The sequence below is a fragment of the Cololabis saira genome, chromosome 5 (genome assembly GCF_033807715.1).
Source record: "Cololabis saira isolate AMF1-May2022 chromosome 5, fColSai1.1, whole genome shotgun sequence".
Taxonomy (NCBI): Eukaryota; Metazoa; Chordata; class Actinopteri; order Beloniformes; family Belonidae; genus Cololabis; species Cololabis saira.
The window spans coordinates 615,527-639,816 of record NC_084591.1 but is presented as its reverse complement, the minus strand read 5'-3'; the positions used below and the strand labels follow the sequence as shown (position 1 = coordinate 639,816).

Here is a 24,290-nt window from a genome sequence, read left to right as displayed (position 1 = left end):
CGGAAGCTTCTGGGCCGAGACCCGGGTCCACAAGAGACCCGGGTCCGAGGGGCCCGCCGGGGGCGGAGCCTCAGGCTCCAGGACCCGGTTCTGAAGCTTCGTCTTCTGGACCCGGAGCCGCCGACGAAGTCCGGAGGAAACGGCTGGAAACGAGGAGGAGCCCTGCGACCCGGGGGAGGAAGATGGGGCTGAAGCCCCGCCCCCTGGGCCGGAGCCCCGCCCCCTGGGCTGAAGCCCCGCCCCCTGGGACCAGAAGCCCCGCCCCCACCAGAAGAACCACCACCCACCACAACAACACTTTAAATAAACGTTAAACACGAGAAACAACAACGATGAAGATCTGGACCCCTAGGACCAGCTGGAGCAGAACTGGGTCCAGTTGGAAGACTAAATAAATAAGTGGGTGTAAAATCCCGTCACCATGGTGGTTCCTCTGGGTCAGACTATGTCACTTCCTGCCCCGCCCATCAACCCCCCCCCCAGTCAAACATCCAGCAGCTGCTGGTTCAAACCCAGACCGGAGGTTGGTCCCGGGCCCTGGAGGTCCATCGTTGGTCCCGGTCCCGGCCCCCGGCCCCACTCGCCCCCCCCTCTACTCGGACTTGAGCCCGGCTCCGGCTCCGTTCTTCTGCTCCCGCAGCTTGCGGCGCCGCAGGTACCCGGTCCGCTGCAGCCGGTTCATCCGGGCCCCAAAGAAGATGACGAGGCTGCTGGGGACCAGCTTGGTGGTGAACCAGCCCTGAAACACAGAACCGGGTCAGAACACGGGTCAGAACACGGACCAGGCTGCTGGGACCAGCACTTTTCATGCATGTATAAAACAACCTGATCTCACAAAAATCTGTGAAATGCCCACGACCTCTCACCACTATTTTCCGTGGTATATACACGGAAAATGGTATAATTCCGTGTGAGCACCACGGATATTGTACCATGCAAAGTCAATGGGATCCGTGGTCGTGATATATACACGGATTATTACATTATTATTATTTATATATTATTCTTTGTTATAGAGGCTAAATTATAGTTTTTATATGTTGTTTGGGGGCATCCCCTGAACAGACAGACGTTAGTTTGGTGCAGATCGGATCTGTACTTTTTGATGGGCGGGGCTTTGAAACTTCACCTTTTCCAACATTCGAACGGACGCCTCCCAGCTCAAAGCGTTAGTGAATTATTCAAAAAACACACAAAAAAGGCCCGAAAAAGGCACCACATACGGTGACCTTTGGCACTTCCGAAGGTCGCACGGGTCTGGACCTCGGCACAGTGGATGAGAGTCACCTCCTGATACAGAGTCTAGAATTTCAGCCTCTTAGCTCAAAGCATTAGTGAACTGTGCAAAAATAGACACGAAATAGGCCTCATAGGCAAACCTATAACAATACATAACAAACCTCCTGTGCCTACTGAGCATTAATAACATGTCGTAATCGAAGGAGAACTAATTCAAACGGATGTCCTTAACATGAACCTATTGTATTATTGAATTATCAAGGACACTTTCGTGTTTTTGTGTTTAGAAATGTTAGATATTAAAAGAAAACCATAACACAATGAGGAAAATACCGTGGCGAACAAGTCGTGCCCAGAGCGTGTCTCGAACCACAGTCTCCCAGACCACAGCCAACTGCACTAACCAGTCTCCCAGACCACAGTCAACTGCACTAACCAGTCTCCCAGACCACAGTCAACTGCACTAACCAGTCTCCCAGACCACAGTCAACTGCACTAACCAGTCTCCCAGACCACAGTCAACTGCACTAACCAGTCTCCCAGACCACAGTCAACTGCACTAACCAGTCTCCCAGACCACAGTCAACTGCACTAACCAGTCTCCCAGACCACAGTCAACTGCACTAACCAGTCTCCCAGACCACAGTCAACTGCACTAACCAGTCTCCCAGACCACAGTCAACTGCACTAACCAGTCTCCCAGACCACAGTCAACTGCACTAACCAGTCTCCCAGACCACAGTGCAATTTAATGCAAACCGGCCACTAGGGGGACGTCCCTATTTGTTTGCGGTGGTTTTTGAAAACCTTATGTCCATAACTAACACCACGCCAAATATCAAAAACGTGTCACCAAGTGCAGGATTTTCATGAATTCCCTCCCAGCTGTAGTGGGTTAGGGCCAGGACTAAACCAGCGTTATTCTGTTATTCTGTTATTCTGCTTCCTCCTGTTCCCGTAAACACATCGTTTTGCTGTGTTTTATTCTTGGATGAGACGGTTAAATTGTTTAGCTTTTTTTTTATATTTTGATGCTTTTAACTTGCTGGGTTTGGTTGTGTTTGAGTCAGAACCCGGGTCAGAACTAGAGGTGGGTGCGATTCATCGATGTGTCGATGCATCGCCATGCGTCACGTGACGATTTGGAATCGATTAATTAAAAAAAAAAAAAAAAAAAAAAATTAAATTATCCTATCCAGACTGAATAAGCTGCTGAATCATTTCATTTTCAAGAATGCACATTTCTTATTGTTCACTGTAAATATGGCAGATATGTTTACACTAAGTACATATCTAGTTTACTTGAATTAATGAACTCATTAAATCCAGGGCTTGAGCGTTTTCAGTGTTTTCCACCAATAGAGGGCGCTCTCATGCAAGTGCAGCTTTCCCTGGTCAAAGTTAAGGAAGTCAAAGAGACAATGTTTACATAGTCATAAAATACTATAATAATAATATTATTTTGTGTCTTTGAAAAATACAAATGTTCAAAAAACCTTGTTATTTACTTAATGAGTGTTGTTAGAGGAGCTGAGTTCATTGATTGGATATTTATTTACAAATGTAGCCACAGATGAAGACAAAATCAATCTTGTATGGAAAAAAGCATTAAAAATCACAATAATCCAAGAATCGTGGCACCAATAATCAAATCGACAATCGTTATAATCGAAGAATCGAAGAATCGAAGCTCCAATAATGGAAATCGAATGGAAAGCTACCCTTGTTTGCACAGCCCTAGTCAGAACCCGGGGGGGTCAGAACCCGGGGGGGGGGGGGGTCGGTGTCTCACCATGACGGCGTGGGGGAAGTATCCGTTGGTCTGGCTCTGCAGTCCCACCGTCTCCAGCTCCGCCGCCACGTAGCGCTCCGGCGTGGGCTTGTCCAGGGTGGGGGTTCGGATCCGGGTCATCTTGGTGGCCACGAAGAACGGCAGCACGCTCTGGGGGGGGGGACAACCGTCAGGGGGGGGTCAAAATAAAGGTCACACCTGAGTCTAATTATGGGTCATCATTAACTTGTCATAAAGGTCTGGGCAGTTCTGTTGTTGAAACAGCTACTTTTATCCCGGTGTGCTGAAGCAGAAACATCTAAAACCTGCAGGACAGGGGCCCACGAGGACCAGGGTTGGGCACCCCTGAGTTGAATGATTAAAGCCTTAAAAAGTCAGTCCATCTCCAGATTCAAAACACCAGTTAAAGAAACTATTGTTAAGCTCATAAATATAAATGTAACTCCGGGATCACAAGTGTTTGTAATGTGATATGTTGAATGTAAGTGGTGGTCTAGTGTAAAGTGCATGTGTGTATTCCTGTCTACGGTATTTATCTTCACATTTATCTTCACATTTATCTTCACATTTATCTTCACATTTATCTTCACATTTATCTTCACATTTATCTTCACATTTATCTCCATCGTCTCCAGAAGCCTCTGATTCTCCAGGAGAACAGTCCCGTGTGTGAATAATGAGACGTACCTGCACGATGACGCCCTGGCGCCGGTATTCCTCCTGCAGACCCCGGGAGAAGAAATCCACGAAGGCCTGAACAGAACCGGGACAAGATCAGCTCGGGACCGGAAACCAGAACCAGAGACCCGAGACCCGGACCAAAACAATACACTTAAAATGCAAGACATAGTTAATCTGAACACTGTAATAATAAATAAGGCTTATAATAATTTACTCCTGCAGGAAACTGTTCCAGCCCAGAGAGAAACACGAGCTCAGGAACAGAAACGTTTAACCCTTGTGCTGTCTTTGGGTCAAGGGAGAAAAAAAGGAAAGAAGGAAATAAGGAAGTAAGGAGAAAAGAAGGGAGGAAGTAGGAAAGGGAATAAGGAAGGGAGAAACGATGGAAGGAATGGAGAAAATAAGGAAAGGAGGAAGGAAATAGGAAAGGGAGAAAGGATGGAAGGAAGGGAGAAAGAAAGGAAAGAAGGGAGAAAAGGAAAGAAAGAAGGGAGGGAAGAAGGAAGGAATGTATAAAATAAGGAAAGAAGGAAGGAAAAGCAAAGAAGGAAATAAAGGAACGGATGACGGAAGGGAGGTAGGAACAAAAAGGAGTAAAGGGTAAAAAAGGAGGAAAAGAGGAAAGGAAGAAGGAAGGAGAGAGCATGGCAGGAGGAAAGAAGGAGAAGAATTGGGTCATTATGACCCGAAGACGGTACAAGGGTTAAAACAACAGTTAGAACAAACACAAAGATGTTTATCTGTTTTAGGAGTAAAACTGTGGAACTCATTACACAACCACCTTAAACTAGAAAACTCAATAAAAACATACAAGATATTATTCAAAGCAAAGGAAATGGACACGTATATGGAATATATGGTACCAGGGGAATCCTCACCTTGGTGGCGGAGTAGACGGTCAGCAGAGGAACCGGGTACATCCCACTGGCCGAGGAGATGTTCAGAACCACCCCGCTGGACCTGGAACCACAACCAGAACCTGCTGTTAGACCCAGAACTAGCTTAAACATTACCCCCTGGACCTGGAACCAGAACCAGGACCTGCTGTTAGACCCAGAACTAGCTTAAACATTACCCCCTGGACCTGGAACCAGAACCAGAACTTAGACCCAAAACTAACAAATAAAACACTCTGGAACCACAACCAGAACCAGAACCTGGAGTCAGACCCAGAACTAACTTAAATAAAACACCCCCCTGGACCTGGAACCACAACCAGCTGTTAGACCCAGAACCAACTTAAATAAAACCCCCTGGACCTGGAACCACAACCAGAACCAGGTGTTAGACCCAGAACTAACTTCAATAAAAAACCCTTACACCACGGTCTGTGTGAATACTCCATTCTGATTGGCTGCAGGTGGAGGTTAAAAGTGAAAACCTACACCTGGAAAACAAGGTCAAATTAACTAATACGGAGAACCAGGTGGTAACCACGGCAACGGAGACTCACAGAAGAAGAGCCGGCTACTAACCCCCCCCCCCCCGTGTCTCACCTGTCAGCCCCTCCCCCCCGTGTCTCACCTGTCAGACCCCCCTCCCCCACCATACACCCCCCCCCCCCCCCCCCCACCCCTCACCTGTCCCCCCCCCCGTGTCTCACCTGTCAGCCATCCTGGGCAGCACCAGTCGGGTCATCTAGGAGAGAAAGAAGAACAGAATCATCACCAGCACAAACACCCTGTTCATTCTGGAATAAACGTCCAACATGTAAGAACTTTGTCATTTCATTTTGTAATAAATTTACAGAAGGGTATCAGGGCCAGGCAGGAGAAAAATCAAAAAAAATTTAGACGGGGAAGATTTTTTTATTTTTTTTTTCCCCCCCATTGTGCACTTTGAGAAAAAAAGTGGAAATGTTGAGAAAAAAGTCGAAATGTTGAGATTAATGTTGAAATGTTGAGAAAAAAGGCTAAATTTCGACTTTATTCACGAAATTTTGACTTTATTCTTGAAATTGTATTTCAACATTAATCTCGACATTTTGAGTTTTTTCTCAGAGTGCACAATAAAAAAATAATCTTTCCCTCAAATATTTATTTATTACATTTTGAGAAGATTATTACAAAATGCACTTGCAACTTTTTTATTCTCTAGAAAATGTAACATGGTGCATTATGTAATAACAATTCTAAACCATAGTTTATTTGTTTGTTATTGGCCGATATAATTCCAAACTTCAAATCTGCAACTAAAGTCATATTTGGAGTTTTATACATAGATTTATTGGGCTACATAGCTCTAAGGGAAATTGAATAAAAAACATCAAAAGTCACTCTTGTATAAATTGTTAAATAGGTATTATTACATAATGCACCATGTTATTACATTTCCTAGAAAATAAAAAAGTTGTAAGTGCATTTTTATAATAATCTCAAAATGCAATAACAAAATTTGGTAACCCTTTCTTTTACAGTAATAACCAGGTAATAGCATGCTAATTACACTGTAATTACCTAGTAGCTCCTGTAGTTTCTTGTGCCGGCCCCCCTTTTCTCTCTTTTGTGCATGTTTGCAGGCCGGAGCCTCAGGAGCTGCGTGCTGGCCTGCGGTCCCCCCCCATCCCCGGTCATCCCGCTGCTGCTTCCACCTGCCTGCGTGGATGTCTGCTGTTGCTGCTTCCACCTGCCTACGTGGATGTCTGCTGTTGCTGCTTCCACCTGCCTACGTGGATGTCTGCTGTTGCTGCTTCCACCTGCCTACGTGGATGTCTGCTGTTGCTGCTTCCACCTGCCTACGTGGATGTCTGCTGTTGCTGCTTCCACCTGCCTACGTGGATGTCTGCTGTTGCTGCTTCCACCTGCCTACGTGGATGTCTGCTGTTGCTGCTTCCACCTGCCTACGTGGATGTCTGCTGCTGCTGCTTCCACCTGCCTACGTGGATGTCTGCTGCTGCTGCTTCCACCTGCCTGCGTGGATGTCTGCTGTTGCTGCTTCCACCTGCCTGCGTGGATGTCTGCTGTTGCTGCTTCCACCTGCCTACGTGGATGTCTGCTGTTGCTGCTTCCACCTGCCTACGTGGATGTCTGCTGCTGCTGCTTCCACCTGCCTGCGTGGATGTCTGCTGTTGCTGCTTCCACCTGCCTACGTGGATGTCTGCTGCTGCTGCTTCCACCTGCCTGCGTGGATGTCTGCTGTTGCTGCTTCCACCTGCCTGCGTGGATGTCTGCTGTTGCTGCTTCCACCTGCCTACGTGGATGTCTGCTGTTGCTGCTTCCACCTGCCTACGTGGATGTCTGCTGCTGCTGCTTCCACCTGCCTGCGTGGATGTCTGCTGTTGCTGCTTCCACCTGCCTGCGTGGATGTCTGCTGTTGCTGCTTCCACCTGCCTACGTGGATGTCTGCTGTTGCTGCTTCCACCTGCCTACGTGGATGTCTGCTGCTGCTGCTGACGTCTATTATCAATGGATTGGTGCATGTACCCCCGAGGGTGTAAATGACTCTATTGACCTTGTAATTAACCTGATAGTTACCATGTTTTACCTGGTAATCCAGGTACTTACCTTGTAGTTACTTGCCCAGTAATTCTATTTCCTAAGTATTTACCCAATAAGTACAGACATTTTTACCTGGATTTACTCAGTAATTAAAGTGAAACTGGACTGTAAAAGAAAGCGTGTGTTGTTTCCATAATATTACCTGGTACTTCCTCATTAAGTTCAGAAATAATTACCTGATATTTACCCATTAATTAAAGTGAAACTGGACTGTAAAAGAAAGCGTGTGTTGTTTCCATAATATTACCTGGTAATTATTATAATTATAAAGATTTGAACAATTGGCAAAACGTCTGATAATTAGCTCCCCTTTACCCCGCAATTAGAAAGTTGGACCACACCCCCTCACACACACCCCCTCACACACACCCCCTCACACACACCTCCTCACACACACCCCCTCACACACACCCCCTCACACACACCCCCTCACACACACCCCCTCACACACACCCCCTGAAGGAAACATGTGGGGGGTGCAGGGTCATGGGGGGTCATGGGTCATGGGGGGGTCATGGGGGGGTGCAGGGTCATGGGGGGTCAAGGGTCACACGTACCTGGCAGACGGACGTGATGTTGACGTTGATCATGTTGGTGATGAACTGAAACAGAAGCAGCTGTCAGTCAAACCTCATGGGGGGGGGGTAACATGGGGGGGGCAGAAACCTCAGCATGGGGGGGGGGGGGGGGGGAACTACTCACGTTGTCCAGGTCCGGGATGTTCAGGTAATACTCCGGGTACGGGTAGGACACGCCCACGTTGTTCACTGGAGGACGAGAACAGAGTCAGAGCGGCTCCGGACCGGGACCAGGTCTCCGGACCGGGACCGGGTCCAGGTCTCCGGACCGGGACCGGGTCCAGGTCTCCGGACCGGGTCCGGGTCTCCGGACCGGGTCCGGGTCTCCGGACCGGGACCGGGTCTCCGGACCGGGACCGGGTCCAGGTCTCCGGACCGGGTCCGGGTCTCCGGACCGGGTCCGGGACCGGGTCTCCGGACCGGGTCCGGGTCTCCGGACCGGGTCCGGGACCGGGTCTCCGGACCGGGACCGGGTCTCCGGACCGGGACCGGGTCTCCGGACCGGGACCAGGTCCGGGTCTCCGGACCGGGACCAGGTCCGGGTCTCCGGACCGGGACCGGGTCTCCGGACCGGGACCGGGTCTCCGGACCGGGACCGGGTCTCCGGACCGGGACCGGGTCTCCGGACCGGGACCCCGGACCGGGACCAGGTCCAGGTCTCCGGACCTGTTTAATAGTAATAGTTTAATCTGTAGTTTAATAGAAAAACACAGAAAAACTCCCACAGGGAACAAAAAAAAACCTTCCTCACAGGAAACTTAGAACTTCTTCATAAATAACTCAAAAATCACAGAGAAAAAAAACCACCAGCAAACTAACAAACAAACCAATAAAGCTCAGAGTTAACAAAACCAACCAGCAATGAACAACTCGCAGCCCCGCTGTTTAACCTTTAACCTTTAACCTTTAACCTCTCCTCCTGATGAGCTGACGGGCTGCAGGTGTTTAAGGCTGATTTATGGTTCCACGTTAAATCGACGCAGAGCCTACGCCGTAGGGTACGCATAACGTACGGCGTAGGCTCTGCGTCGATTTAACGCAGAACCATAAATCAGACTTCACAGAGCGACTCCACTGTCCGCCGGCGTGCATCCGGCTCGTGCTCGGCGCCGCGCGCAGCTCCTCGCCACGCCGACTCCACGCTCATGTATTTAATGCATTTATAAAGCCCATATATTTATAAAGCCCCGCCTGGCCGAGCCCCAACACTGAGGTCGTGGTAGATACAGGTTACAGGCGGACACGCGGCACTGTTGACTTTTTTTCGCTGCCGGCAACGTGACCAGATCACGTGACCAGATCACGTGACTGGTCAAATCGCAGCCTTTGTGGTTAGAAAATCTCGTTTTATCACATCGCGATATTATCACAAATGCAATTAATCGTTCAGCCCTATCCAGAACCCCCAGTTCTTACCCAGAACCAGAACCAGTTCTTACCCAGAACCCCCAGAACCAGTTCTTACCCAGAACCCCCAGAACCAGAACCAGTTCTTACCCAGAACCCCCAGAACCAGATCTTACCCAGAACCCCCAGAACCAGAACCAGTTCTTACCCAGAACCCCCAGAACCAGAACCAGTTCTTACCCAGAACCCCCAGGTCCAGTTCTTACCCAGAACCCCCAGAACCAGAACCAGTTCTTACCCAGAACCCCGACCTCCAGGCCCGCCAGCCCCGCCTGGATCTTGGGGTAGATGTCGCTCTTGCCGAAGTCGACGGCGATGGTTCTGGTCTCCACCTTGAACTGCTCCTCTGTGGGGGAGAGGTCAGGGGTCAGAACCGGGTCAGGGGTCAGAACCGGGTCAGACCTGGGTCTCCCCAGCAGGACGGGTCAGAACCGGGTCTCCCCAGAACCAAAACTCACCCAGGGACCGGGCCACGTCCTCCAGCTTGTCCTGCGAGCGGCTGATCAGCATCATGGAGAAACCGCGACGAGCCAACTGGAACAAAACAGAACAAACACAGAGCCACGTCAGTAGCTGGAACTATATTATATATACAATATATATAATATAAATCTGCCACGAAATGTTGCGATACAAAAACGTGACGGTACGTGTCGTGGAGGTGACAAACTGTAGCTGATATTAGGTTATTAATATGAATCTATTGTGTTTACCAGTAACATCTATTGGTGCAGCGGGATCACGACCTCACGTGACTGCACTCAGAAGAAACTAGAACCGTTTTGGTCCCGATCACGGGACTCTGGGGGTTTGAGCACCGGACTTTTACTTCTAAGGTTAGAATTAACTTTTACTTCTAAGGCGAGCATGAATCAATCTTTTTTATGATGTAAAGATTGTGTCGTCCCCGACGGTGAGAGGATGAAACGATGCCGGTGAGAGGATGAAACGATGCCGGTGAGAGGATGAAACGATGCCGGTGAGAGGATGAAACGATGCCGGTGAGAGGATGAAACGATGCCGGTGAGAGGATGAAACGATGCCGGTGAGAGGATGAAACGATGCCGGTGAGAGGATGAAACGATGCCGGTGAGAGGATGAAACGATGCCGGTGAGAGGATGAAACGATGCCGGTGAGAGGATGAAACGATACCGGTGAGAGGATGAAACAATACCGACCTCAGGTGGAGCAGGTGAAGCTCTGAGCTCTGGAGAAGATCAATACCTGTCATGTGGGACTTTTAGAGTTTATTTACTTACTTTTATTTATTCATTTATTTAATTTTAGTTAAATTTCTGGAAAATAAAAAAGTCAAATCATACATGAGAGAAACTATTCAGTTTGTGTCTAAATATTTGTACTTGTATAAACTGAAGATCATAATGCAAACCTGACATTTACTTTTAGTTCAGTTTGTGGAAAATGGTTGGCCTGGCTTTCTCTTTAAAACTTAAACAGTTATAAAGCATTACAAACTGTAACAATAGGGCAAACGCACAGTATTGTTTTGTATTTTGTGTCTTTCAAATAAAAGACAATTTTTCCAGTCATATGTTCCTCATTCAAGGTTGTTAAAGTCCTGCTATAATACGGTGAGATTAGTGTATCGTTTCCCCCCCCCCTACGTCGACCCCCGACAGAAACAGCTCTCACCTCTTCAGCGTACGACTTCCCGATTCCATCGGTGGCTCCGGTCACCACTGAGGAGAAGAAGAAGAAGGAGGTTAGTTGTTCTGGAGTCTGAACGTAGAGACCTGGACCAAGAACCAGACCCGGACCCTCACGAGCTCAGACCCCCTCCAGCACCGTGACCCGGGTGGGCGTGGACCCGTCACTCGTTAACAAACGTCTCATGTTGGTTGGTCGTTACACTCGACCCCCAACAGTCCCGGGTTCTGAACAACTAAATTATTAAATTAATAGATTTCAAGTCATGAACAAATGAAGCTTCACATCACGACTAATGACCCAAACAAAGACTACAATTAAATTGAGTAGATTAAAGCAGATAAAATATCAGTGAGTTTATTGTGTACATTTCTACTTTTCTCTGCAATAATGGAAACTTTTTTGTTAATAATTTCTCCTAAATATTTTGTAAAAACCAGGAAAAGCGGCCCCGATTTTGTCTAGAGAGCTGGTCCGTCCCGGTCTGGGGGCGGAGCTAACACGATGACATCACAGCGGGGCAGCGTTCAGGGTTCTCTTCACCGTTTATAGACCGTAACTACCCATCAGCCCCGGGGGCAGGGCTCACTACCTAACTAAAACACAAAACCGACACGGAGCCGACCAAAACACGAGCAGCAATCGACCCAAATCTCCAGATCTGATCACAGTCTGAGCTAAGCTAGGCTAGGCTACCGCTACCTAACCCCAAACTACAGAGCAGCATGCAGGTGAACAAGCCAGTGTGTATGTCTATGTGTGTGTGTGTGCGTGTATGTATATGATCATGCGTGTGTGTGTGTGAGAGCGTGTATATGTACAGTATGTGTGGCTAAATGTGTCTGTGTGTGCATGCATGAATGTATGAATATGTATATGTGTATATGTATGTATGTGTGTGTGTGTGTAATAATCCTATCAAAGCTCCACCTGAAGTGTATCTATAGTGGGGGAGGGGGGGGAGCAACCCCGCCACCCGCGAGACCAGAGGCCGACAAGGAAGAACCTGGAACCCAGACCACCGGCAACCCCACAGAGGGGAGAAGCAGGAGGGAGGCAACTCACCGCCAGTGAGACCCCCCCCCACCCCGGCGGCAGCACGGGAAGAAGCAGCCAGGCAATCCCCAGCCACCCGGTCGTGGCCAGGAGGCCCTCACCCTTCAGGCCAACGACCCCCACCCGGCAGGGGGCCAGCCTGCCCGGAGAGACAGAGCCGCCCCGGCCGCCGACGCGGGCAGGCGCACCCGCCCCCACGAAAGTGGCCCTCCAAGACCAGAGGGACACCCCGCCGCAGAGGCAGCGGGGGGGACCGGAGACGGGCCTGGAGAGAGAGAACCCCCCAACAAGGCGACACCCGTGCAGGCCCGACAACGGAGGGCCCCAGACCCAGGCATCCCATTCATTCATCCATTCACCTATCCGATACCTATACTAATAATAAGATACTAGACACAATAATGAATGATAATAATAATATAATAATAATAATAATAACCATCATTGTATGTAATAATATCAATAAATTATTAAATGTTGTTGTCCTGCCAATGGAGACCCAAATCCTCCATGGCAGGACCCTTCCATACCGCATTCTCCCCGACAAAGACGCACAATCACGCACTCCTCCCCCCCCGGGGGGGTCCAGCACCGTTTCCCCCTCCCCGGGGGGGTCCAGCACCGCCAGAAGGCACCCCAGGCCGCACAGCGAGCCCCGCCAGGCCCGGGTATCCCGACCCACCTATCCCAGGCCGGCGAAGGAACGCAGGTGATGTGGGCCCCCCTCCCGCCCCTGGTGTTGAGTGCATGTGATTAATGCCATAAAAACAGGGAGGGGGAGGTCAGGGTATCATGCTGACACCCACCCCCCCCCTCCCAAACTACGTGTCATTGTCAAATGTATTTATTAAGTGTTGCGTGTGCGGTGTTTACGGCTTTATTAAAACCGTGAGGCGGGGAGTACCGGGCCACGCAGGACAATGCCCCCCACGACCCGGACCCCCCGCCCTTCGCCTTTGTGCGTATGAGTCGTGTAGGGGGGGAAGGAGGGGGAGCGGAGGCCGAAGCCAGGAGGCAGGACCAGCAGAGCCGGCCCTGGAAAGACGCCCATGCTCCCCCACCGGCCATCCAGTAGACGGGGGCCGGCCCTCCGAGCCGGGCCAGGGCCCCACCGCACCTCCACGGGCGCCCCCGGCACCGCCGGAGCCCCCAGGCGGAGGGGGAAACGGTCCAACATTCCTCCTTCCTCTATCATTAACGTTGGTTGCTTAGCAACAAGTTGAGAACGACCAATGAGCTTCAGCAGCAGCTCAAGAACGGGAGCCTTTGATGAATCGTTCATTACAGTTTCAGATATAACCAATGGTGGCATGTCGGATTATAAAAATCTTTTTGCCCAGAAGAAAAAAACAGCGACAAAACGACCCAGAACTATTTTCTTCTCTGGTAAAAACAAACCTGCACCTTTAGAGGCTTTAGGAGAAAAAGACGCTACAGGGTCGGGATGCAGCGGCTCAGAAGAGCAGGAATACGTGTGAGGCGGGGCTGATCTCTGTAATCTGAAGCCTTGGATACACACTCATACACACTCACATACATATACACACTCAGATACACGCTCTACACATACATACATATACACACTCTACACATATACACACTCTACACATATACACACTCTACACACTCACACATGGGTCAATGACGAATAAGGATTTTCAACAGGTCAATTTTAAAATAATAAAAAAATAATATCTATTGCAGTAGTTCAAACATTAAAAATGTTGCGTACACAAATTCATATAAAACATTTTAGTCAAGTTTTTTGTCAAGATGAATTGGCACTAGCCTTAAACAAGGTCATGTGGTGCAACCATGATTCATATTAAAATAAATTAATTTCCATAACATCTTGACATCTTTTTTTACAAGTTTTCAGTTTTATACAAAAATGGTTGTTATTTTAATGTTTGCGCCACATGATATTTCATTAAATGGACGTCAGTCAAACTTTGTTTGTATATTATGATGGAAATATAAATACAAATGTGTTGCAATCTTACACACTACAAGACAGTTCAGAAATCATGCCAGATAGAAGAAGATTGATTTAAATACATTTAGAGTGATTTCAAAAAAAGTTTTCAAACCAGAGTCCTGGTCGGACGGTTGCACCACATGACATTTTGACGCTTAAAACAACCACAAAATACCAAGTAACTAGTATATTTTGTAAAATTCAAGTGAGTCCATATGTGGGACAGGTAGGTCATATATCTGGTATTTTTATATCCATTTAAACCTTTTTGTCAATTGGGAAAAAATCTGTTTTTCATAAAATATAGGCGTCACGTCATTGACCCACATACACACACTCTACACACTCACTTCCAACTTTTGAACACCATCATGTTCACAAATGTGTTTTTGTTTCAGTCATTCATCTCTTGATGCACGTGGACACGTCTTTGGGGGGGAGGGGTCAATCAGGGGTCAACCAGGGGTCAATCTGCAATCAGGGGGGGGGGTACTGGATCAGGGGGCGGGTAATCAGACCGGGGGGGGGGGGGTTACCGGGTACTGGGTGTCGCCCACGTCAGTTTTAGAGTTACATGTTCAGTCCTGAGAACAACAACGGTTCAACGGCTGGTGAACCCGGTGACGCAAGAGGGGGGGGGGTGTTGCATAAGCACCGGGGGGGGGGACGTTACCTCAGCATTCCTTCACACATTCCTCTGTTACAACATCCTAGAAACCACAGCCGCTGCCCCTCGGCATGCTGGGTAAGGCTGCAAATATGCCGGCCGGCCAGTTTTCCAGTTTCTGTTTCAACGTGACAGAAGCTGCTGCACCTGCAGCCGAGCATGCTGGGAGTTCTGCAGCCTGCTGGAGCCGCCGCCGAGCATGCTGGGAGTTCTGCAGCCTGCTGGCCGCCGAGCATGCTGGGAGTTCTGCAGCCTGCTGGCCGCCGAGCATGCTGGGAGTTCTGCAGCCTGCTGGCCGCCGAGCATGCTGGGAGTTCTGCAGCCTGCTGGCCGCCGAGCATGCTGGGAGTTCCAGGACCCGCCGCCGAGCATGCTGGGAGTTCCAGGACCCGCCGCCGAGCATGCTGGGAGTTCCAGGACCCGCCGCCGAGCATGCTGGGAGTTCCAGGACCCGCCGCCGAGCATGCTGGGAGTTCCAGGACCCGCCGCCGAGCATGCTGGGAGTTCCAGGACCCGCCGCCGTGCATGCTGGGAGTTCTGCAGCCTGCTGGCCGCCGTGCATGCTGGGAGTTCTGCAGCCTGCTGGCCGCCGAGCATGCTGGGAGTTCTGCAGCCTGCTGGCCCCGCCGCCGAGCATGCTGGGAGTCCTGCAGCCTGCTGGGGCCACAAGCAGCAACTACCGACTACGTTTCCATCAGTCAACATTGGGGTTAAGGTCAATATTCCGGTTACTGAAACATTGGTAATAATCCGTTTCCATGGTGATTAATCATTTATCTGGATCAAACCAGCGACGCGCGGAGAACGTGATGACACAATTCCCGTCATTTCTGCTTCTTCCTGGATCCAGATTCAAAACAAATGCTGCTTCAACTTTTCTCTCTCCTTCTTGTAAATCTGGCAAGTTGAAGGAAGTCTTGAAACAGGTCTATGACGAAACGTTGGCCGAATAAACGAGTGCACGGTGAGAAGAAAGTGTGTTGGGAGTTTTATTTTTATACTTGGCTGCAGCTTTTCCTCCTCCAACGCACATTTCTGCAAATCCGATGTGCAAAATGTTTTCTACTTCTAATATTCTGGTTTTAAAGGGTTATTGATGCAGGAAACAGTGACTGTATCTTCACAAGGGCGTCGAGCAGCTGCAGCTTATCGAGGCCGCCGGCCTGTCTGGGCCGCGCGGCCTTGAACGTCGCCGGGGCGGCACCGCGCCGCCGGGGCGGCACCGCGCTGCCGCGCTGCTGCCATACGTCACCGTCGCCGCCATCTTGGATGTTCAAGACTGGAAACTAATACAAGTAAATGGACTTATTTTCATAAAGCGTCTTTCTACAAAGAAATGTACGTTTTACGTCTCATTTATTCATTCACACACGCACTAATATACTTGGGAAACAGTTAGGCACCAAATATAATATATTTAATTTTCTCAGATTGCAGAAATAAGAACTTTATTGATCCACATAGGAGTAATTCATGTTATATCAGCTATAGAGAACAAGGTAGTGCCGAAAAACAATATATATCCCCCTCACAAAAATAAGAACTTTATTGATCCACATAGCAGTAATTCATGTTATATCCTATGATCGTATTTGGCCCACAGACTTCATGATTTGATCATTCTAACATCGTTTTAAGAGCATAATCTGCCGACATTGTGGAAAACACTAACGTTACACGCTGGAAAACACTGAGCACAATTCATTCATTTATTTTATTCGGCTCATGATAGTTTATCTTTTCATCACATACAGATAATGATTTAACAACTTAGTTAAATATCCGTAGTCGGAAAGGAACAGGAGGAAGAACAATCTTGAATGAGACTTGAATATTTTATTGTGTGAAAAATGGTTAAAATATGTTATTTTGTTACTTGAAATTTTTTTTAAATATGTTTATGTAAAATATGTTTTGTTGATGAGAAAAAATGTTTCTGTATTTTTCTTATTTTTGTGAGGGGGATATATATAGTTTTGTTCTCTGTAGCTGATATAACATGAATTACTCCTATGTGGATCAATAAAGTTCTTATTTTTGCCATCTGAGAAAATTAAATATATTATATTTGGTGCCTAACTGTTTCCAAGTATATTAGTGCGTGTGTGAATGAATAAATGAGACGTAAAACGTACATTTCTTTGTAGAAAGATGCTTTATGAAAATAAGGAAAAATGAGGAAAAAGAGAAAAAAATTGGATTAAAAGAGAAAAAAAGAGGAAAGAAAGATGAAAAGAGGAAAAAAGATGCCTCCCGTAGCAACCGCCTCCCGTAGCAACCGCCTCCCGTAGCAACCGCCTCCCGTAGCAACCGCCTCCCGTAGCAACCGCCTCCCGTAGCAACCGCCTCCCGTAGCAACCGTGTCCCGTAGCAACCCGTGGCCACGCCCACCTCGCCAGGGCCACCATCAGTCCAGCAAACCAGTTCCACCTCCACTACCCATGATGCTTTGCAACAACTGGAGTAAAACAGTCACAACTCAGAAAACCACAAAATTATGTGTGTGTTTGTTTTTAAGACTGTGTGTAAGTGTGAGTGTGTTTGTAAGTATTTTTAACCCAGAATCCTTTGCTCCAACACGTGTCACGGAGCGGGGACTGGACTTTACAAGACTGTCTCAGAAAATTAGAATATTGTGATAAAGTCCTTTATTTTCTGTAATGCAAAAATGTCATCCATTCTGGATTCATTACAAATCAACTGAAATATTTCAAGCCTTTTATTATTTTAATGTTGCTGTTCATGGTTTACAGCTTAAGAAAACTCAAATATCCTATCTTTAAAAATTAGAATATTCTGGGAATCTTAATCTTAAACTGTAAGCCATGATCAGCAATATTAAAATAATAAAAAGGCTTGAAATATTTCAGTTGATTTGTAATTAATCCAGAATGGATGACTTTTTTTTTTTTTTTTTTTAAATTGCATTACAGAAAATAAAGAACTTTATCACAATATTCTAATTTTCTGAGACAGTCCTGTATAAACACACACACACACGCCCCTGAAGTGCAGAGCTGCACTAATCACAAGCTGGAGGAGTTCTGAAACATTTACCAAACATTTAAAAACATTTCCTCCCGCTGCAGTGCAACAGAGACGTTCCCGCGGAGACCAAGGCCGAGCTGCCGATAGCAGCGACGCCAGCGCGGGGGTTGGTTTTAACATTTAGCAGCTAGACGGATACGAGCTGCAGATATCTGCACTTCTTCCTGGTCAAAAAGATCTTTTCTGATTCTACAATCACATTCTTCCTGTCCATGATGTCATGTCAGAATATCCACTACGTCATCCATGTGTGAGGTTTCTAATTACAGATATCTATGATCCAGTTGCAGATTTCTGCAACTGGATTACGACTAGCTGTAATTCCAGTTCCAGATATCTACAATTTAATTCTGACTAGAGTCCTAATTCCAGTTCAAGATATTTTTAATTCCCCTCAATTTAAGATATCTATCGTCCTTTCTAGATATCTTAAATTAAGGGTCTAGTCGTCTTTGTTTGGTCAAGAAAATGGTAAATGTTGTCACTTTACTAAACTCCAGGAGGATTTATTTTACAGGATCTTTCAATAGAACTTCATTCCCAATAGGGAAATGTTTGCTATTTTTCTTTAAAAATAAAGATAAAATATTTGAAACAATTTATTCCATTGTCTTTTGTAGTTTTACAAAAAAAAAAAAAAAAAAAAAAAAAATCGGGTTTGAGGAAAAAAAAAAAAAAAAAAAAATCTGGATTTTATTTTTGTCCAGAATGGCCCAGCTCTAGTTCTGACTAATCAGAACCAAGATGTAGAAATCTGGAACTGGAATTACGGAGAGTCATAATTTAACTGTAGATATCTGTAATCAAGTTATAGAAATCTTGAAATGAATTTTAATTAGAAATGTCAAACTGGAGATATCTTTAACTTCCATTATTTAGTCAAAATGTAATGACAGATATCTGGAATTAGAGTTTTGACTAGTCAAAGTGACATTATAGAAATCTGGAATAACGATTCTGACTAGAGTCAAAATGCAGTTGTAGAAATCTGTAATGTTAGTTCTGGATCGTCAAACTAAAGACATTAAAGTTTAAACCAGCAGCAGGATACGGAGTAAGAACTTCCAAAAAGATGTGTCCATGTTAGAACTATTCCTAATGATAAACATTTGTATGTAGATAAAAAAAGTTGTTCCCAGAATTCTACACGAGTCTGATAAATTATTAGGGTTAGGATTGTTTTTATGCGAGTATGAATCTAAAAGTCTTGTGAATAAAACTGTAATTTCTACGACTACGAGTCTTCACTGAGAACACGAATTCAAGTTTATGAGTCGAAAAACTGTTGAAATGACGTCACAGACAGAAACAGCACAGACATAAGAAAAATAGAGAAACATATTTTCTCATCAACAAAACATGTTATTTAATTGTCTGAAAAATGGCAAAAATAAGAACTTTATTGATTCCACATAGGAGTAATTCATGTTATATCAGCTATAAAGAACAAAACAATACATATCCCCCTCACAAAAATAAGAAACATAGATCAACAAAACACATTTAAAATTTTTCAAATAACAAAATAACATATTTGAACCATTTTCAGACAATAAAAGAATTTAAAAAATCCGAAAAATAGTTAAAATATGTTATTTTGTTACTTGAAAATGTAAAATATGTTTTGTTGATGAGAAAATATGTTTATTTTTCTTATGTCTATGCTGTGACGTCATTTCAACAGTTTTTCGACTCGTACTCATAAACTTGAATTGGTGTTCACAGTGAAGACTCTTAGAAATTACAGTTGTATTAACAACTTTACACTCACAGCTTTAAGATTCATCCTCACATAAAAACAATCCTAACCCTAATCATTTATCACTCATGTGCAGAATTTTGGTACAACTTTTTTATTTCCATACAAAAGTTTATCATTACGAATAGTTATAACCTGGACACATGTTTTCGGAAGTGATCTTACTCCCTACAGGACGAGTCCCGGCCTGCAGCTGCAGCTCTGCAGCTCTGCAGCTCTGCAGGGCCGGTCAGACCTGCTGGGGGGCCCGGGGGGGGCCGGGGCTCTGCAACCGTCCCCAGGGACCCGTCAGACCCGTCCGGGCGGCGCCGGGACCGGTTTCAGGGAGTGGCGCGTACGCATGCGCAGAACCCGGGAATCTCAGCCAGCTCTGGGAGTGGGAACGAGTTCCCTGGAACTGGTTTGATCCAGCGAGATAACGAGACTCCAATCCCAGCGAGACGATAAGACTCCACACAAGAGACTCCACCAGCAGATTCAGATTCAATCAGACCCCCCCATTTCCCCACACTGTAACTGGACAATCAGCTTTTTCTGTAAGAGCCACAAACCAGTGGAACACCTAACCTGATACTGTAGGAGCAGTCGCTCTCAGAGTCTTTAAAGACAACCTGAAATATCTGTTAAAAGCTGCTCAGCTCTGTAACCAGGGTGTAATCTGGGTGGGTGGGGGGATTGCACGCAGATGTGTGCAGCCATGTTGTTCTAAATTGTGTTTTAAATATCCGTGTATTTTTCTAGTTATTGTATTACTTGTTACTGTATTTTTTTAGTGTGACCTGCCAAGGGACTGCAGATGCAAACTAGCTTAAAGCTATAATCTGGTACAGTGCATCAGATGGCAACATTTATGTTTTAACTGTACAGTGTCGCTTTTTAAATAAAATAAAATTGAAGATGTGCATCAGTCGTCCCTACAGCCCCCCCATCAGAATCAGAAATAAGTTTAATGCCACGTTTGTTTCACACACAAGGAGTTTGTTGTGGTGATTGGTTTTCTGCCAGTCCCTGCACAGAAATGCTACGCTGTGTTTCTGCGCACGCGCACAGTCGGTTTTCAAAGTTTGATTGCCACGCCCATCATTTCTTGCACGATTTAAAATTGATATGAGATAAAAACATGTGGTTTCTGTCTCTTGTCTGAGAGGAAGGCACAAGCCGACACGCGTTGGTGTTTTTTAGATGTAACTCATGTAAAATAAAAGTTTTTTAACTTTTTTCAATCCACCAGTGCCTGTATTTTTTTCTTTTGATAATATGGGATGTTGAGTATTTGATCCTTCAAAATAAACTACCCATGACACGAATTGCATTCAACTTTGTGAACATTATACGATAAAGAGGAAAAAAAAAAACAATTCTATGGCTTTATTTGATATTCATTCAGTGATTTGTCTTTATTTAACCAGCAGGTCATTAAGAACATTCTTATTTACAATGACGGCCTGGCAAGAGACAAGGAAGTGGTTTAGGGAGTAAAACAGTAAAATTGTAGCTCTATAAAAAGGTAGAAAACCATTAGGGAGCATTTTTTGGCAAAGCAGCAGAAATTGGAGAACACCGGTGCCAAAAAGTGATTTCCTGCCAGAATGTGATTTGAATTTTCAGATTAAAAAGCTCAAGAATGAGATCAAATCATATTTAGGCAGAAACAACTTTTCATTAACTGTATTTGGCCTTTAATCAATTTTTGGCAGGTGAAAATGCCTATTTTGTGTTGTAATGGTCCTTTAAAAGAGTTAACAGCAATCCTGTGAGCTCTAGTGTTTATATTATGAAGCTCAAGAATGAGATCAAATCATATTTAGGCAGAAACAACTTTTCATTAACTGTATTTGGCCTTCAGTCAAATTTTAGCAGGAAAAAAGACCCATTTTCAGGGAGAAATCAGATTCTAACAGACAATCTATTTTTGGCGACACCTGCCCTTTAAAACCTCATGTACATTTTCTCTTTTCATTATACATTTGTTCTTTTTATTGCACCAATCACCACAATAAATTCCTTGTTTGTCTGAAACAAACTTGGATTTAAACTTATTTCTGATACTGAGCGCGAGCACGTGTGATTAAAACCGACGTGTTAATTAGGAAGAAAAGTGCGCAGAGCTGCAACATTTGGCTCCTGGCTCACCAAAGTGGGGCCCAACCAAAACCCGACCTCCCCAACCAAAACCCGACACCCCCAACCAAAACCCGACCACCGGGTGCGTGTGACGCAATCAGAGACCTGTCAATCATCCCGCTGCGCCGCTCACCTGCGCCGCTTACGCAACAATCACCAATCTACAAGTTCAGACTTCTTCCTACTCCTTTTTGCACATGTAAATTAAGATATTGTTTTCTTATCTTCTATAGAATTGTTGTTTTTTTACATGTACAAAATAAATCAGATTAAAACCCAATAATCAGCAATAATCACCGCGGCGCACCAGAAAGCCGCTCCCCCGCTCCAGGTTCGAGTCCCCCCTGAATCCACCTGCCGACCCCCCCATGGGGGCATTTCCACTGGGGACAGGGGGGACATGTCTCCCACACTTTTCAAAATCATGTTTTTGTCCCCCACACTTTTTACAGTTTAAAAACTAACGCTATTCAGCCTGTGAAGGAACTGACGGCCCTTGGTTTATAAGGAAAGGAATGAACATGATCCATTTTCATATTTCATAGGAGAAATATGTGGAGACCCAAGTGAAGAAGTGCAGGCAGGAACCCAACCATGTCAGCCCAAAAGTGATGGTAGAACAGACTCAGCAACAAAACCTTAAGATCAAGAGTAGTGGAATTGTGAATTTCCTTGGCTCCATTAAAGGAGGAGTCAATGGAATCCTCCGTTTTTTCTGCGCCCGAGCTTTTGAAAATGAAAAATCAAGCCTGCACTGTTAACTCGAATAAGTTCACAAAACTCAAAATGTTTTGGGTAACATGCTACCTCAAAATTTCCAAGTTATATTTTGAAATGTTTTAAGTTTCCACAACTTAAAACGTTCTATTTTCAACTCATAATCTTTGGGAAATACACTAAAATTCTTGGCCATGGCCAAGAATGCAGATCCAGCATTTCCCAAAACGGGCAAAAAAAAAAAAGTTAAAAAGTGTCTAAAAAAGTAAATGCATATTAAAATTGTTTGATTGTTTGCATTCACACACACGTAGTCTTACAAAGCCACTGCACATCCACGCTGCAGATACACACACACAGTTACCGTTCCTATAGTGTCCCCCCCCACTCTGAAACTAAAGTTTCACCTCTGAAACTAAAGTTTCGCCCTTGGACCACCCCCATCATCATCATCACCATCATCATCACCCCCCCGGGTCCCATAGCCCTCCCCGGCCCCCCCGGGACTCACCTGCCCAGCGGCCCAGCTGCGGGCTCAGCAGCCCCCCGTTGCCCAGGACCCAGACCCGGAACCCGGCCAGCAGCCTGTAGAGCAGCCACAGCAGCAGCGAGAGCAGCGTGGCCCCCCCCACCCACGACAGCAGCGTGGCCCCCCCGACCCACGACAGCAGCTGCTCGCTCATCAGGCTCATGTTGGTGCAGGAGTGAAGGAGGACCGGGTGTGTGCGCTCTGGAGCTCTGGTTCCCGAGGCGGCGCAGGAGATACGCTTTATAAAGACTCCAGGCCCCGCCCCGGCCACGCCCACCCCAGTCCCCGCCCGCATTCAGGCCCCGCCCCCTTTGATAGGTTCACCTGCACGTCAGTCAAACCCCTCTGGAAACAACCCATTTATAAAACTACACTAAAACTAAACTTAAAACGTTTCTGTTTAGTAAAGCCTATAGTATAGGTGTTGGTAAATCTCTAGGTAGTGTAAACTCTAGTGTGTTAGAGTCAGTAGTCATAGTTGCAGCTATAGAACAAGACTATAATAGTTAGTGTTTAGTAAAGCCTATAGTTAGTGTTTAGTAAACCTCTAGCTGGTGTTGGTAAATCTCTAGGTAGTGTAAACTCTAGTGTGTTAGAGTCAGTAGTCATAGTTGAAAAGGGAAGATCCTGGAGGCAACTATGTTGTATTAGACGCTATATAAATAAAATTGAATTTAATTGAATTGAATTGGATGGATGGATGAATGGATGGATGGATGGATGATGGATGGATGGATGAAAATGATTTAAAATTTTATTACTTGCATATAAAGCCCAAAACGGCTTAGCTCCGCAGTATTTACAAGACCTGATAGTGCCTTATGTTCCTGGCAGAGCTCTCCGCTCTCAGAGTGCAGGTTTACTCGTAGTTTCTAGAGTATCTAAATGTAGATTTGGAGGGCGGGCGTTCTGCTATCAGGCACCATTACTATGGAACCAACTTCCAATCTGGGTTAAGGAGGCTGACACCACCTCCACCTTTAAAACTAAACTTAAAACCTTTCTGTTTAGTAAAGCCTATAGTTAGTGTTTAGTAAACCTCTAGCTGGTGTTGGTAAATCTCTAGGTAGTGTAAAAGTGTTAGAGTCGCTCCTGTAGTTTCTTGTGCTGGCCCCTCCTTCTCTTCTCTTTTTCTCTTTTGTACATGGTGCAGCATCCTCTGCCGGTGGCGAAGAGCATCTCTGAATGCAAAACACCGGATCCTGCAGCGTGTATGGATACATGTGTATACATGTATATACATGTATGGATATATGTGTATATATGTAAGTACATGTATGGATATATGTGTATATATGTACATGTATGGATATATGTGTATATATGTATGTACATGTATGGATATATGTATATATGTACATGTATGGATATATGTACATGTATGGATATATGTACATGTATGTACATGTATGGATATATGTATACATTTTTTTTCATTCATTCATTCACTCACTCATTCATTCATTCAGGCCCCGCCCCCAGCCCCGCCCCTTTCGGATAGGCATTTTTTTGTTAACTTTATTAGCAAATCTTGCTCTACAAACACCAA

General features: G+C 45.8%; 1 protein-coding gene across 1 annotated transcript; it reads right to left on the bottom strand.

The window, feature by feature from the left end:
* Positions 1-581: 581 nt before the first annotated feature.
* LOC133444516 (very-long-chain 3-oxoacyl-CoA reductase-A-like) lies at positions 582-23,036 on the bottom strand. The gene is made up of 11 exons (XM_061722357.1): positions 22,724-23,036; positions 10,849-10,895; positions 9,653-9,728; positions 9,433-9,540; positions 7,912-7,976; positions 7,767-7,811; positions 5,316-5,350; positions 4,591-4,672; positions 3,719-3,784; positions 3,032-3,181; positions 582-739 (listed from the first exon to the last, which is right to left on the bottom strand). Exons 1-11 carry the CDS (start codon positions 23,034-23,036, stop codon positions 593-595), a joined length of 1,134 nt encoding a protein of 377 aa, XP_061578341.1. The 3' UTR covers positions 582-592.
* Between the last annotated feature and the right edge of the window lie 1,254 nt (positions 23,037-24,290).